Raw genomic sequence first — 13,306 nt, 5'->3', positions numbered from 1 at the left:
GTGACACCTCGCTGGGGGGTCCAGGTGGCCGCAAGGTGGCCGTCGTTTCAGGCTCAACACGCTCACGCCTACAAAGTCTCACTCCTGGGATTCTTCTGAAAAGATTCAAGACCTGAGGTAAATCAAATTACACACACACACAAATACACAATATTTACATTTAAAATTCTTATTTGTGAGACGGCTTGAGAAAAATCGGCATGTGGGTTTCCTGTGGGATTAGGCATTTCTCACTATTACTCAGTTTATTGCTCCCCTGTCGGGCCTTCGGTTTAATAAACACACAGCGAGCTCTAATTACAAGGGAAGAAAAGCGAAGGTACGTGACAAACACAGCACATTGGAAACACTCACTCAGATGTTTTCCTGAAAAGAGAACGGTCCGCTTAACTTATTTTACTTTGGGTGCCATTCAAAATGGTATAAAAAGTCATAGCAACTAAATGGAGACAGGGTTTCATTTTCTCAAAAAAAGGAAAGAAACCAGCACTTCATGTTGCAGTTGAATTTTTACATGGATTTTCAGGTTTAATTCTACTTGTATGCAGAGCATCTTTGCTTTAATCTACCACATTTAGAGAAGATCACATGGTATGCACCTCCAACAGTTTAACGTCTAAGTAGAATAGGTCTATCTTGTAACATGATTTGGAGAAATGATAAATTACAGTCCATTTAATAGGTGATTATGAGGATGCATGCAACCGTCTTCGAAGATGTCGCCACCAGGGATCCGAGCGCTCCGCCTGCTTTCCGGCTGGGACCGCGGGTCTGCCCTTTGTGTCTGTCTTCGGGTAATCAAATGGTGGCCCAGGGCCGGGGGCCAGCACCGGGCCCTCCGGGGTCAGCGGGCCCCCCCCGCCTTCTCACCGCGATCCCCCCACCAACAGCTGCTCAGCCCCGAGTGGGCGCCCACGGAGCCTTGCCCGCAGGCCCTTCAGCCGCAGGATATCACAGTGAAGCGCTTAGAAATGCAGGACATGTTATGGAGCACGATGCCGAGGAGGAAGACCAGGACGCAGGCCACCAGGATGACGGTGCACACGCCGGACCAGGTGGAGCTCTTGGCCGCGCCCCGCCGGTCCGGCTCCTCTGCCGCCGCCTCGCCCGGGGCCGCGGGCTGCAGGGGCTGCTGCTCGGCCGCGGGGACGCTCACCATGGCCACCGCCTTCGGCTGGCCCCCGGGCAGCAGGCGGCAGCCCGCGTCGCCGGGCAGCAGCGCGCGCTCCTTGGAGACGGGCAGGGGCAGCATGTAGCACCCGTTGCTCGGGAGTCTGATGAAGACCGGCGTGTGCTCGGAGGCGTGTGGGATGGCAATGACCCCCAGCACCTCGGGGTCGTCCGGCAGCTGCGACACCGAGAAGCCCGGGGGCAGCCTGGTGGTGCCCCGGCACCAGGGGCACCGCACGTCCTTCTGGCTCGTCCGCATCTGCTGCAGGCACACGGAGCAGCAGGTGTGCCTGCAGTCCAGCAGCTTGGGCCTCCGCCGGGGGCTGTAGTAATTGAAACAGATCTGGCACTCGAGCAGCGAGTCCTGCGAGAGCGTCTCCATGGCGAGCGCCGGGCGCGGAGGTCCGGGCAGGGCCGATCCCGAGTCAGAGTCCGCCGCTCAGCCCGCTTCCTCCCGAGGGCCTCGCAGCAGTCGCCGGGGGGTCGGGGCGCTCACAGGCTTCCAGCATACTCAGGCGTGTGCATTTCTGAAGGAGACAAAAACGCACACAAAGTGAATTACTTCCAGCAAGCCGAGATGGATGTTTCACTGCTCGAAAGTCTGGATGTCGGGTTAAACGAGTACAAGTTTCCCGCTCCTGAGACTGGAAGAGTCTCGGGATGTCCAGTGGACAATGAGTGAGCAAGTTTCTCCTCGAATACTTTTCTTATTTCTGAAGAAACAAGTATCTCTACAGGGTATGCAATGCCCTCCAAATGTTCTACAGAGGGAGCCTGCTGTTTCTGTTTTATTGTTCTTCTGAACTGTTCTTCTAAACATACTGCAGAAATTCTCTCATTTCCAATAAGCTTCTAGCATTTCCTAAATTTCTTTCCTTTGCGCCTCTGGCCTTCTTTTCCTGACTCTGCTCACCATCCTGTAAGTGCTCATTGCCAGATACAGGCACCTCTACAAATCTAGGTACCTCACATAACCAGCTCCCGGGATGGATGTGGGTTAGGACTATTCCTCTCTCACGGGTTATTAAAATGGTGCCACCAAAGAAGCACACACAGGTATCGGTTATCTTTTCCACCGAATCTCCTGAACTAAGGCAATTTTTGTCAAATGTCTTTAAAGAGAGTCAAAACAACCGCCAAATAACAACAATGAATCTTGAGGCAGTAAGGGTCACAAAAATACACAGGATCAATCACTAGCAGTTCTTTTAATTTCATGATTATTTGGGACTGCATCAATAGGACCAAAAGCAAATATCAGTAATTCACTGATTATAATCAAGTATTATTGTCAAAGAACACTGGCAAACAGCCTTCACCAAAAAAAAAAACAAAAAAAAAAACAAGAGGAGAAGAAGAATGTTAGCCTTCTGGTATTGACAGGAGGCAGGATAACTTAGTTCAACTTAACTGGAGTTTAAGGAATCCATCAAATGTTTTAATAAATGCTGCCCAACACCATTTCCTATTGAAAGCATCCGAATTATGTGTTCTGAATGGAACCATGATGACTCTGGAAAAAACTGTTCAACCATTGTTGTAGGACTAGCAATTAGGCCTAGAACCCCACCTACACCCAGAAGCAGGAGCTAATAATATAGATAACCTCCTTCACATTTTTCTTAAAAAGAGAACCTTCTTTTTCTTTCTGATTTCCTTTGTGAAATTATGAATACACCCCTCCACGGTGATTACGATTTAAGATCAAAATCAAAATGTAGAAAAAATTTAAAGTCAGAAATAATCACTGATAAAATTAATGCTGACAATCAAAAGAGAAACATTTTAAAATATTTGCTGTAGTTCAGTTCAGTTCAGTTGCTCAGTTGTGTCTGACTCTTTGCGACCCCATGAACCGCAGCACGCCAGGCCTCCCTGTCCATCACCAACTCCTGGAGTTTACCCAAACCCATGTCCATTGTTTCGGTGATGCCATCCAACCATCTCATCCTCTGTTGTCCCCTTCTCCTCCTGCCCCCAATCTTTCCCAGCATCAGGGTCTTTTCAAATGAGTCAGCTCTCCGCATCAGGTGGCCAAAGTATTGGAGTTTCAGTTTCAACATCAGTTCCTCCAATGAATACCCAGAACTGATCTCCTTTAGGATGGACTGGTTTTGCTGTAGTAAGAGGACTTAAATTATTGAAAATAAAATATAGTAAAATAGCATTCAGAAGGCGCATATTATAATCAACTGCTCGTCTATCCAGAGAAGGCAATGGCACCCCACTCCAGTACTCTTGCCTGGAAAATCCCATGGACAGAGGAACCTGGTGGGCTGCAGTCCATGGGGTCACTAAGAGTCGGACACGACTGAGCAACTTCACTTTCACTTTTCACTTTCATGCATTGGAGAAGGAAATGGCAACCCGCTCCAGTGTTCTTGCCTGGAGAATCCCAGGGATGGAGGAGCCTGGTGGGCTGCCCTCTATGGGGTCGCACAGAGTCAGACACGACTGAAGCAACTTAGCAGCAGGAGCAGCAGCTCATCTATCCACTACTTCAATAAATAGTTGTGGAAGAATTGAAATCTGCTAAGTGTAGAACTTAAAATGTTCTCACCAAAAGAAAAAGAAAGATTAAGATGTGAGATGATGGATGTGTTAATCAATGAGATGTGGGGAGTCTTTTCACAATGCATACTTATTTCCGTACTTTAAAGTGTCCATTTTAAATGTCTTACAATCTATTTTGTCAATTATACCTCAATAAAACTGAAATAAGAAATTAAAAAAATAAATATCTACTGAGTATCTATCATGCAAAAAACACAATACTAGCCATGGTAGATTAATGAGATGAATCAGACCCAAATACCACTCCTAAGCTATTTAAAGTTAGGCAAGAATGAACTCATGAACATATTTTCTCTTCCATTCATTTATTCATTCAAATTCTCATTGAATATTTACCATGTGTCAAGCATTATGGTCATTATTTTTGTCCTTTGTAACAAAAGACCTTGTCACCACCCATAAGAAACTCCCAGACTAGAGGTACTTAAACAGCTGTGCAGTTAAATAGTTATGAATGTAGTGATGCTTGCCTTACTGGAGCTGGATGGAGCAATCAAAGAGGCTCAGTGAAAAGTCTGGATTATGGAGAGGGTTTCGACAGGTAAAATCAGGGGCAGGCTACTTTCAAGTTCAGAAACCAGCATGCGCAAAGGAAAAGGGTGAGCGATTAATTACAGTTACTTTTGCAGTCCAGCTGTGACGCTGCTAGGCTTTCTCTAACACAAGAGCGACCTACAGATGCATCTCTAAGAGAGAGCTGCACAGCTTTAGGCTAGAAGTGTAGGTCTTTGATACAGACACCTTTGACTTTTTATTTTTTTAAAGCCTTTATTGCTTCTGTTTTTGGTTTCTTGGCTGCGAGGCATGTGGCTCTGAGCTCCCTGACCAGGCGTCGAGCCCACACCCTCTGCATTGCAAGGCGAGCTCTTAATCACTGATCCACCAGGAAGTCCCCGCATGCCTTTTAAAGAAACAAAGTTCACACAGAACCTGCACACACCGTCCCGCAGGTCCAGCTGGGGAGAGCAGAGCCCACAGGGAGGGGAGAGGGGAGTGGACCCAGGCCCAGGCCACAGACCCCAGACCACAAACTGTGGACAGCCCCAAGTGCCAAAGACGCGGGATTCATCAGGGAGCCACGGTCAATAGACTGGAAAGACCTGCTGGGAAGCTACTGTAATATTAGGCGAGATAAGGAGTGTGTGCGTGTGCGTGCATGTGTGTGTGTCTGAAGTCAACAGTGGTGATGAGGATGAAGAGACCAAAAGTGCTGACAGCTTGTACAGGAGTCAAGTGGGATCTGGCCACGTTGACAACGAGGTTGTAAGGGGAAGAGGCAAAGGCCGAGAGAGAGGAGGGTGAAACAGACACGAGAGAAACAGGAAAGGTGGAGAGAAACACGATGAGTCCTGTTTGGGATGGACTCCATTTGAGGTGCGGGGACAGTATAAGAAATCAGGCACTCAGGAAGATGCTAAAGAATCAAAAGGAAGCTGAAAACATGGGTCTGATATTGCAGAGCAAAGTCAGGACTGGGCCTGAGAGAGCTAGATAGCACCTCCAGAGGAGAGATCTCAACCAGAGACAGACACAGCAGACCGCAGCCAGGCACTTAGGGAGCACTTATTGTTAAGCCTGGCTGAATGGAAGAACAGGGGTGGCGCAAGAGGAAACCCAGGGACCCCTCCCAGCACGTCCCTCAGACGAAAACGTTCCAGGCAGCCTGAGACTGTGAGGAGTGTGTGAGTGCTCAGTTGCTCAGTCGATTCCGACTCTGCGACCCCATGGACTGTAGCCCGCCAGGCTCCTCTGTCCATGGGATCCTCCAGGCAAGAATCCTGGAGTTGGTTGCTATACCCTTCTCCAGGGGACCTTCCTGACCTAGGGATTGAAACTGGGTGTCCTGCATTGCAGGCAGATTCTTTACAGTCTGAGCCACCAGGATACATACACACACACACACACACACACACACACACGGCTGAAGGTTTGCGGCTGAAGGGCGAGTTCAGGCATGGCCAGGCAGTGAAGGGCTAAGGGAGCCCTGGTGCCAATGCCTCCTTCCTTCCAACCTGGACTCTGCCAGGTGTGGGCGCAATCTGCCCAGGGCACTCCTGGCCCCTGAAGGGCAGCCGTGAGCCACAGCCCAGGGAGGAGGAAGGCGCGGAGTCCCCTGGCTCTGCCCCAAGACCTGCCACACGACCGTTTTTCAACAAAACCAACACGCACTTTATTCATGAATTTATGTTCCAAGTAACATTCACTTAATTGGTGTCGAGCTCCCTTAAGATTAGATTATACGACTCAATTTCCAACATATCCAAGTTAAAATTTCCAACTTCATCCAAGAGTAGGCCTTAAAACAGAGGCCAAACACAGAAGCAGAGGGAAAACAGTTCCTCCCCTCTCTGCTCAGCTCTTCACGTCTTTCTGATGACAGGACAGCCTCTTGATTTATACGCTGATTTGCTCTACGTGAAGCCCGAACTGAATTCCAGTTTATTTCCTGTCTCATAATTAGTAATGATGATGATTAGTTAGGTAAAGAGAAGAAGATTTATGAGGCTCTGGACCAAAGCTAAAGATGAATCATTCTTTCTCCCTTTCATCTCCCTTTCTTCCTTTCATAAACCCAAAAGATGTGAGTCAACTATAAAAAAAATAAGGTCCACATAAGCTAGACAAGAAACTCAAAATTCCCAGTCGAGCGCAGGAGACATGAGCACCACACGCAGCCTGTCTTCGCCATCACCGTCCGTACAGGAGCGAGATGCGACGCTCAAGGTAAACACTCAGAGTCAAAAGGAAAGAGCATTTGGGCAGAATGCACAAGAACAGGTGTAAACTGAGATACACTGGAATGAGTTTTAAATGTCACTACAGTTTATTTTGAAAGAATGTAAAGATTAAAAAAAAAAATAGAAACCAACCAGACAGACCACAAAAAGAGGAATAACAGCTAAGGGAGAGCCTTCTCAAACTAATATGTTTTACAAGATACAATTTATAGTCAAATATATCTTCATAAAACAGTAGTTTTGACACCTCCCTGGCAGTTCCGTGGTTGGGGCTTTGCACTTCCACTACAGGGGACATAGGTTCAATCCCTGGTCAGGGAACGTAGATTCCTGTGTGTTGCACACAGCAGCTAACAAAAAAAAGTATATACCTTAATTTTAAAATACTTAAAAACAGTCTCATAAATAATGTCAATTGCACAATATACAAATGAAAGGCCCTGAATCATCATTGAACTCAAAGCTAATTCATGCCCTGGTTTTAAAACCGCTTAAGAAACTGGGATGCGTATAAACGGAGGAAGGTGTGACTTGGAGGGAAAATGCCAGAACCAGAGGGTGTGTACACTGTCCTTGTTGCTCAAGGTCAACCAACATGCGGTGCTTTACGATACCAGTATATCTTCACAAAAGAAAACTTCTTCTTGTTAAAAAACTACATAATTTTAAGCATCTTTATTAAAGTGTGGGTGTGATGAAGTGCTCCCATGAATTTAGTGGGTGGTCTTCAACACTGAGTTTTTATAGTTTAGTGGCTTTCAGAAGTCCAGGCACATAAGGATAAAAAAGCTGATAAAATATATCCATCCCTCGGTGTCTGTGGGGGACTGGTTCCAGAATCCCCTCTGCTGCTGCTTCTGCTGCTAAGTCACTTCAGTTGCAAAATCCAAGAATGAAAGAAGAAAAAAAAAATCCAAGAATGTTCAAGCTCCTTATTTAAAATGGCCTAGGATGCTGGCCCTCTGTATCCTCAGATACAAAACCCTCAAATATGAAACTCTAGGATACAGAAGCTGCCAGCTACAATCCAGGCAGTTTTTCCCTGCTTACACTTTCACGATTCTTCGTACACTGTGACTTGGGTTTGCAACCGTGACATCAAGTATGAAGCCTCTCCCCAGCACTGTGACATGAGCTGATATGGATTACATCTGGCTGGCCTTGATGGTTCCATCTGTGGTCCACATGAGGATCTTAAATTCAGTGGTTGTACTGAAAAAAACCTCGCAGTCAGAGATTAAACTAGTCACTGTATGATGCCGGGAGCCGGCGTGAGGAACTCCGCCCATGGCAAAGGTCATGAGGAAGGGGGCTCGGCATACACAAAGGCGGGATCGAGCCTCAGGAGTCCCCCTGGAAATTCTCGAGCATCTACCCCCAAAACCAGAGTCTGCCTACTTTACTGCTTTGTGCTCTCACCTACACCTCTGACTTTACTGGGGGCTGTCCCCCACTACCATCTCTCTCCTGAATAGGTTCTTCCGACCACATGTGATTGTTCAGAGCCTCCCAACTGTGAGAGGCATAAGATGTTCTAAACTGTCTAAATACAGATTCCTTTGAGCAGTTAAAAGATTGATTAGAAATTGTATTGGTGAAGGGTTTTTCACTTGTTGGGCCAATGTTTGCTGCTAAGTTTCCATATCCCTTACCTGCTGTGTCCCTGGCAGTGTATTGATTACATTCAGGAATGTAAGTAGTAGCTTTAATGTTTGTAACCTTGGACCCTGGAGTTAATTCTTTTTCTTGTTGTAGCCCACCACACCTTTGCCCTATAGGAATGCAACTTTATCTAATGCTTTTGGAGGGTGGCGCCTGACTAATCACCATTAGAGAAAAATAAGTTTTCTGAAGAAAGGGTCTTAAAATGTTAACAGGCCTCTGAGGAAGATGATGCAAATCACCTAAACTTTTGCATATTATAAGTTTGCAGGAAGAAAGCCTGGCTTACTGCATGACTCTACCCCTTCCCCCATTATCCTCTATGCATAACTTAAGGTATAAAAAACTACTTTGGAAAATAAAGTGCGGGCCTTGTTCACCAAAACTTGGTCTCCCCATGTCATTCTTCTTCTCACCTTCTGGCTGAATTATTCAGCCTCTTTTTTCCACTGAATTTCCTCACTGAGCTATCCTTATTTAACCACTCTTTATATCTTTAATTAACATTTAAATAAGCTGTTGTTTCCTGATCACCGATGCCGTCTAGCCTTCGAATTCCCTGGATCCACCGGGGCTGGACCCCGGCAGCATGCTTTTCTTACTCTCTTAAAGTAGCATGTCTTTTTGATACAGGTCATTTACTTATTCAAGAAAATGTAAATATTTGAAATGAGATTAGAGAAAATAATTACAATTCCATTTAATCTGGCATTTTGACTGGCAAGACCATTTAGTTATACTGGATCTTGGCAAACACTCTGATTAATGGCAAGAATGGGAATGGCTTGGTGGTGGCAGGTGTGTGGCTGACGTTTGCTCCTCTGGTAGCAGAGAGCAACCCTTTCAGGACACAATTGCCTAATGCGTGTAAAGTCCAATTTGTGTAACAACTGTCTGTCTTCATGGAGAAGGCAGTGGATCACAGGGCTCTAACAAATCTCAAATGAGGATTCTATCAGCCCAAACTTTAAAAAAAAAAAGTTGTCCTGTTTTCTCCCATGAGCATCATGGTTTGCAGTATTTGATGATACAGAAAACCTGGAGAGTAAGAATGGTTACTTCAAAGTCTTGAGCAGGGACGTCCCTGGCGGTTCAGTGGTTAAGACTCTGAACTTCCACTGCAGGGGGCACAGGTTCCATCCCAGGTCAGGGAACTCTGATCTCACAAACAATGCGGTGTGGCAAAAAAACAAGTCTTGAGTGACCAGGGGGTACGGGGCAAAGGATGGTGCCAGTGCTGGACGCAGATCGGCCGAGGTAGCAGAGGCAGGCGGGGTAGGACAGAGGTCACTGGCTAAACGGGCAGAGCAGCAGACCCACCAGAAGGCAGTGGTCACCTGGGGACTCGCCACACAGCCGTGGGACTAGCCTGGCCGGCACAGCCTAACAGGGTAACCACGAGCCCGAGGGGCACGGCCACAGCCTAGGTGCCGCGCCCTCCACGTGCCAAAGCTTCTGCTGCAAAAGTGCAACTAACCAAGCAGCTGAAACGGAACCACAGCCTCCAGAGATGTATTTACTCAGGAGCATTTCGTTTAAGCCAAGGTAGGGAAAAGAGGGATGAATCGGACCCATCCACAACTTGGTGATAAACATTTAAAATCAAAGCATATTGGAATCAAGACATTTTTAGGAATTAAAGCCAGATTTCAGGATAATAAGCACTGGGCTTTGTTGGTTTGTTTGCTTTAGTATCTATCAGACAATCACTACTATTAGGAATCGGGAGAGAAAGTGTTTAGCTCCAGTTCTGCCCTTAAGTAGATGGGTTACCTTAAGCAGGTCACCTCTCGGTGAGTTCAGGGTCCTCTCCTCCAAGGACACTGGACTAGATGGTCCCTCGAGTCCTTCTAGTGAAGACAGTTCCTTGGCCTGAGTAACTGCTAACCACACTCGGGCTTTCAGCAAGCGACAGGGCTGTCAGGCTGTGTGTCCTATAGTCGCTCTCATTATACCTGACAGATCATCTATGCATATTCATTGTCAGGGATCTCATGCACGTTTACATGAGACATCTGAACTAACAACATCTAAAATGCCCATCTGCAGTGGGCATCTAAAATAAACAGGAACCGTTGGAAGGGTCTTCCCTCCTGTACGGTATAGGGAACTCTGCTCACTTTTACATGGCAGCCTGGATAGGAGGGGTCTTGGGGAGAATGGATACGTGTAGATGTATGGCTGAGTCACTCTGTTGTCCACCTGAAACTGTCACGACATTGTTAATCGCCTATATTCCCAATATAAAATAAAACAAAACGTTTTTTAAAAAAGAAGCTTCTTCCTTTATGCCTTGAATTTAATGAATGAGTATAAAAAGAGCTAACACCCTAACAGAAAACAGCTACAACTTTGATTTGTAGCAATAATCAAAGGAATAACTATTTTATATCTAATCAATAACCATCTCAGCTCAAGCAAGATATCCCTGTTCTCCAAGCTTGCTACCAGGTGAGGGGGAGGTTCCAACTGTCCCTTGAGGAGACGCCTGCATAGCTGGCTCATACAGAAGCCAAGGTTAACACTGGCCTCAGACATACAGTTGCACCTTCACTTGCTCTGATCACCCAAGGATGGAGAAGAAAGAAAGGTGCAGATGGTCACAAAGATAGAGAAGAGATATAAAGGACTGTCCGTGGATCCCCAGGCTCCCTGGAGAGATGTGATGATAAAAGATGCCATGAGACAGACAGGTAGAGCAGAGGGGAAAAGGTCAGTTACTTCAGCTCCTAGAATCCTGAGGACAGCTGAAGGAACTGGGAACCAAAGCCAAGGGGAAGGGTCGACATAACACTAAAGGGAGACTCTTCTTCAAGTGATCATACAAATTCAGTCGACCATGCACAGGGCTTAGACAGAACGGCTAAGCAAAGAGCTATCATTGCCTGTTAGGGGCAGAGAGGATATCAGAGCCCAAGTAACCTAAGCTGGCCCACTATTCTTTTGACTCCAGACACTGGGGAGTAAGAGTCAGAGAGAAGGACACAGAAATATTCTTTATTTGATTAAGCACCCCATCCGACCCGTGCCAGCATTATCTCAGATAGCAAAGGCAGCTCTGAGCTCACAAGGCTCAAGAGATGCCGGAGTTTAAGGTGGTACCGCAAGGCGAAATCTAAAGATAGCCCAGTGCCAAGGAAGCACGTTAAGTCACCTTCGGGGCAAATGGCTTGAGGGCCAAGACTGTGCGTTAAGGATTGAGGGGCTGTCAGAGGGGCAAGCGCCTTGGAGAGCAGAGGCCTCTCTCTGCCAAGGGCCCCCACGGTCCCTGCTCTTCACGTGCAGGGGACAGAGAACCTCTGAAGGCCCCGACAACAGCCCATGTAAATACCTGCATTTTCTTAAAACGAATCACACACGCACATCCCCACGCCTATTTCTTACCAAACCACAAATTCCAGCACAAATTGAAACCTTGAGGCAATTTGTTTTTTCAATGTTTTCCCATGATATGTCATCTACTTCAGGGCCCACAGCCTTCCTCTGTAGGGCAAATGAGGCGTCTTTTAGGCTTTTGGGTTCATGCAGGCTTTTTTGCAAATATTCAGCTCTGCCATCAAAGTGTCAAAACAGTCAGATCGAACGTCAAAGAGCAGCTGAGGCTGCGTTCCAGTAAGACTCCCTTTACAGAAACAGGCCACAGATGGGATCCGGCCAACAGGACGTCATCTGCTGACCTCAGGCCTACATCATTTCTCATCAGCTCTGCCCTTAATCCCTGAATTCAGTATATTGCTCCGGAGACACCCATCCTCAAATCAGCTTATTGCTCTAACATGAGCTATCTCACCTGAGTTTTCTGTCAAGCCACAGAATGCAAAATATTTTCATAATTATTTGAGGAAGACATTAAGGGTGTATCAGCTTTACAACTGCATTGTCCTTTTAAATGACTATTCCCAGACAATAGGAGGAAAGGGCTGAGCAAAGAGCATTGGCAATGGCCAACATCTGTTGGGCCCACCAACAGCAAATATTCACTAAGACCATTAGTGAGAACTTACAGTTAGGGCTCCAAACGTTCTTCACACTGAAATATATGGTTCTACTGCTTCATAAAATAAGTGATGGTTCTAGAATTCCTTATGACAGCTGCAGACTAAAGACAACCCTTCATCTGATGGAACTTCACAAAGACCACGATAATGCCTCCTGATGGTCTGAACTTTGGATACAATGCTTGTTTTTCATCGGCATCGTCCTGCAGTAGCTCAACAAATTTAAACTTGGCCAGGTGAATCCTAGCCCTATACAGAAGCATCTTCTCATGGTTCAACTTTTGGATACATTTCCCAAATACATGGATATCCCTTCAAAGTGAGATAGAACATGTGTGATTTACGATGAGAGAGCCATTCATCTGAGGCCTCTGAAGGCTGGAAGGAGATACAGGGCAAGAAAGTCTTGGCTCAATATTTTAAAAACCACGTACTTGTTAAGACTTTCCCATTTTCACACATGAAAAAAATTTAATAGGTATAGTTCTTTTTTAATTAATTTTTATTGGAGTATAATTGCTTTCCAGGCAGCTTAGTGGTAAAGAACGTGCCTGCAATGCGGGCAACGCAGGAGACAAAGGTTCAGTCGCTGGGTGGGGAAGGTCCCCTGCAGAAAGGAAAGGCAGCCCACTCCAGTGTTCTCGCCCAGAAAATCCCATGAACAGAGGAGCCTGGTGGGCTACAGTTGATGAGGTCGCTAAGAGTTGGACGCGACTTAGTGACCAACACACGCACACACACAGTTGCTTTGCAATGTTGTGTTAGCTTCCGTTGCACAGAAACGCGAACCAGCTGTATGTACACATGTGTGCTGTGTCGTCTCAGTCGTGTCCAACTCTTTGTGACCCCATGGACTGTAGCCCGCCAGGCTCCTCCGTCCATGGGATTCTCCAGGCCAGAATGCTGGAGTGGGTTGCCACGCCCTCCTCCAGGGGATCTTCTCCACCCAGGGATGGAATCTGCAGCCCTGTGTATTGCAGGCAGATTCTTGACCACTGAGCCACCAGGGAAGCCCCATAATGTATACATATATCCCCTCTTTTTTGAATTCCTTTATTTCTTCAGAGTTGCTTCAAGTTACCTGGAGAACATTCTATATTAAACATTTGAAAAAAGGATGGCATATTAAAAACCTGGTGGGCTTTATGGCCATCACTTTAAATA

General features: G+C 46.4%; 1 protein-coding gene across 9 annotated transcripts in view; it reads right to left on the bottom strand.

Moving 5' to 3' along the window:
- Positions 1-153: 153 nt before the first annotated feature.
- Positions 154-13,306, bottom strand: part of RNF152 (ring finger protein 152) — a 72,845-nt gene continuing 59,692 nt past the window's right edge. For 8 of the 9 annotated variants that reach the window (XM_044934784.2, XM_025273726.3, XM_044934783.2 and 5 more), the window contains one exon: positions 154-1,697. In XM_044934784.2, the coding sequence (XP_044790719.1) occupies positions 938-1,552 (615 nt within the window). In that variant the 5' untranslated portion in view covers positions 1,553-1,697 and the 3' untranslated portion in view covers positions 154-937. Of the gene's footprint in view, positions 1,698-12,148; positions 12,690-13,306 lie in introns of those variants that run through there. The other variant, XM_044934786.2, reaches the window with a different exon arrangement.

This window comes from Bubalus bubalis, chromosome 22 (genome assembly GCF_019923935.1).
Source record: "Bubalus bubalis isolate 160015118507 breed Murrah chromosome 22, NDDB_SH_1, whole genome shotgun sequence".
In the NCBI taxonomy this organism is placed as follows: domain Eukaryota; kingdom Metazoa; phylum Chordata; class Mammalia; order Artiodactyla; family Bovidae; genus Bubalus; species Bubalus bubalis.
This window is presented reverse-complemented; position numbering and strand designations above follow the sequence as displayed.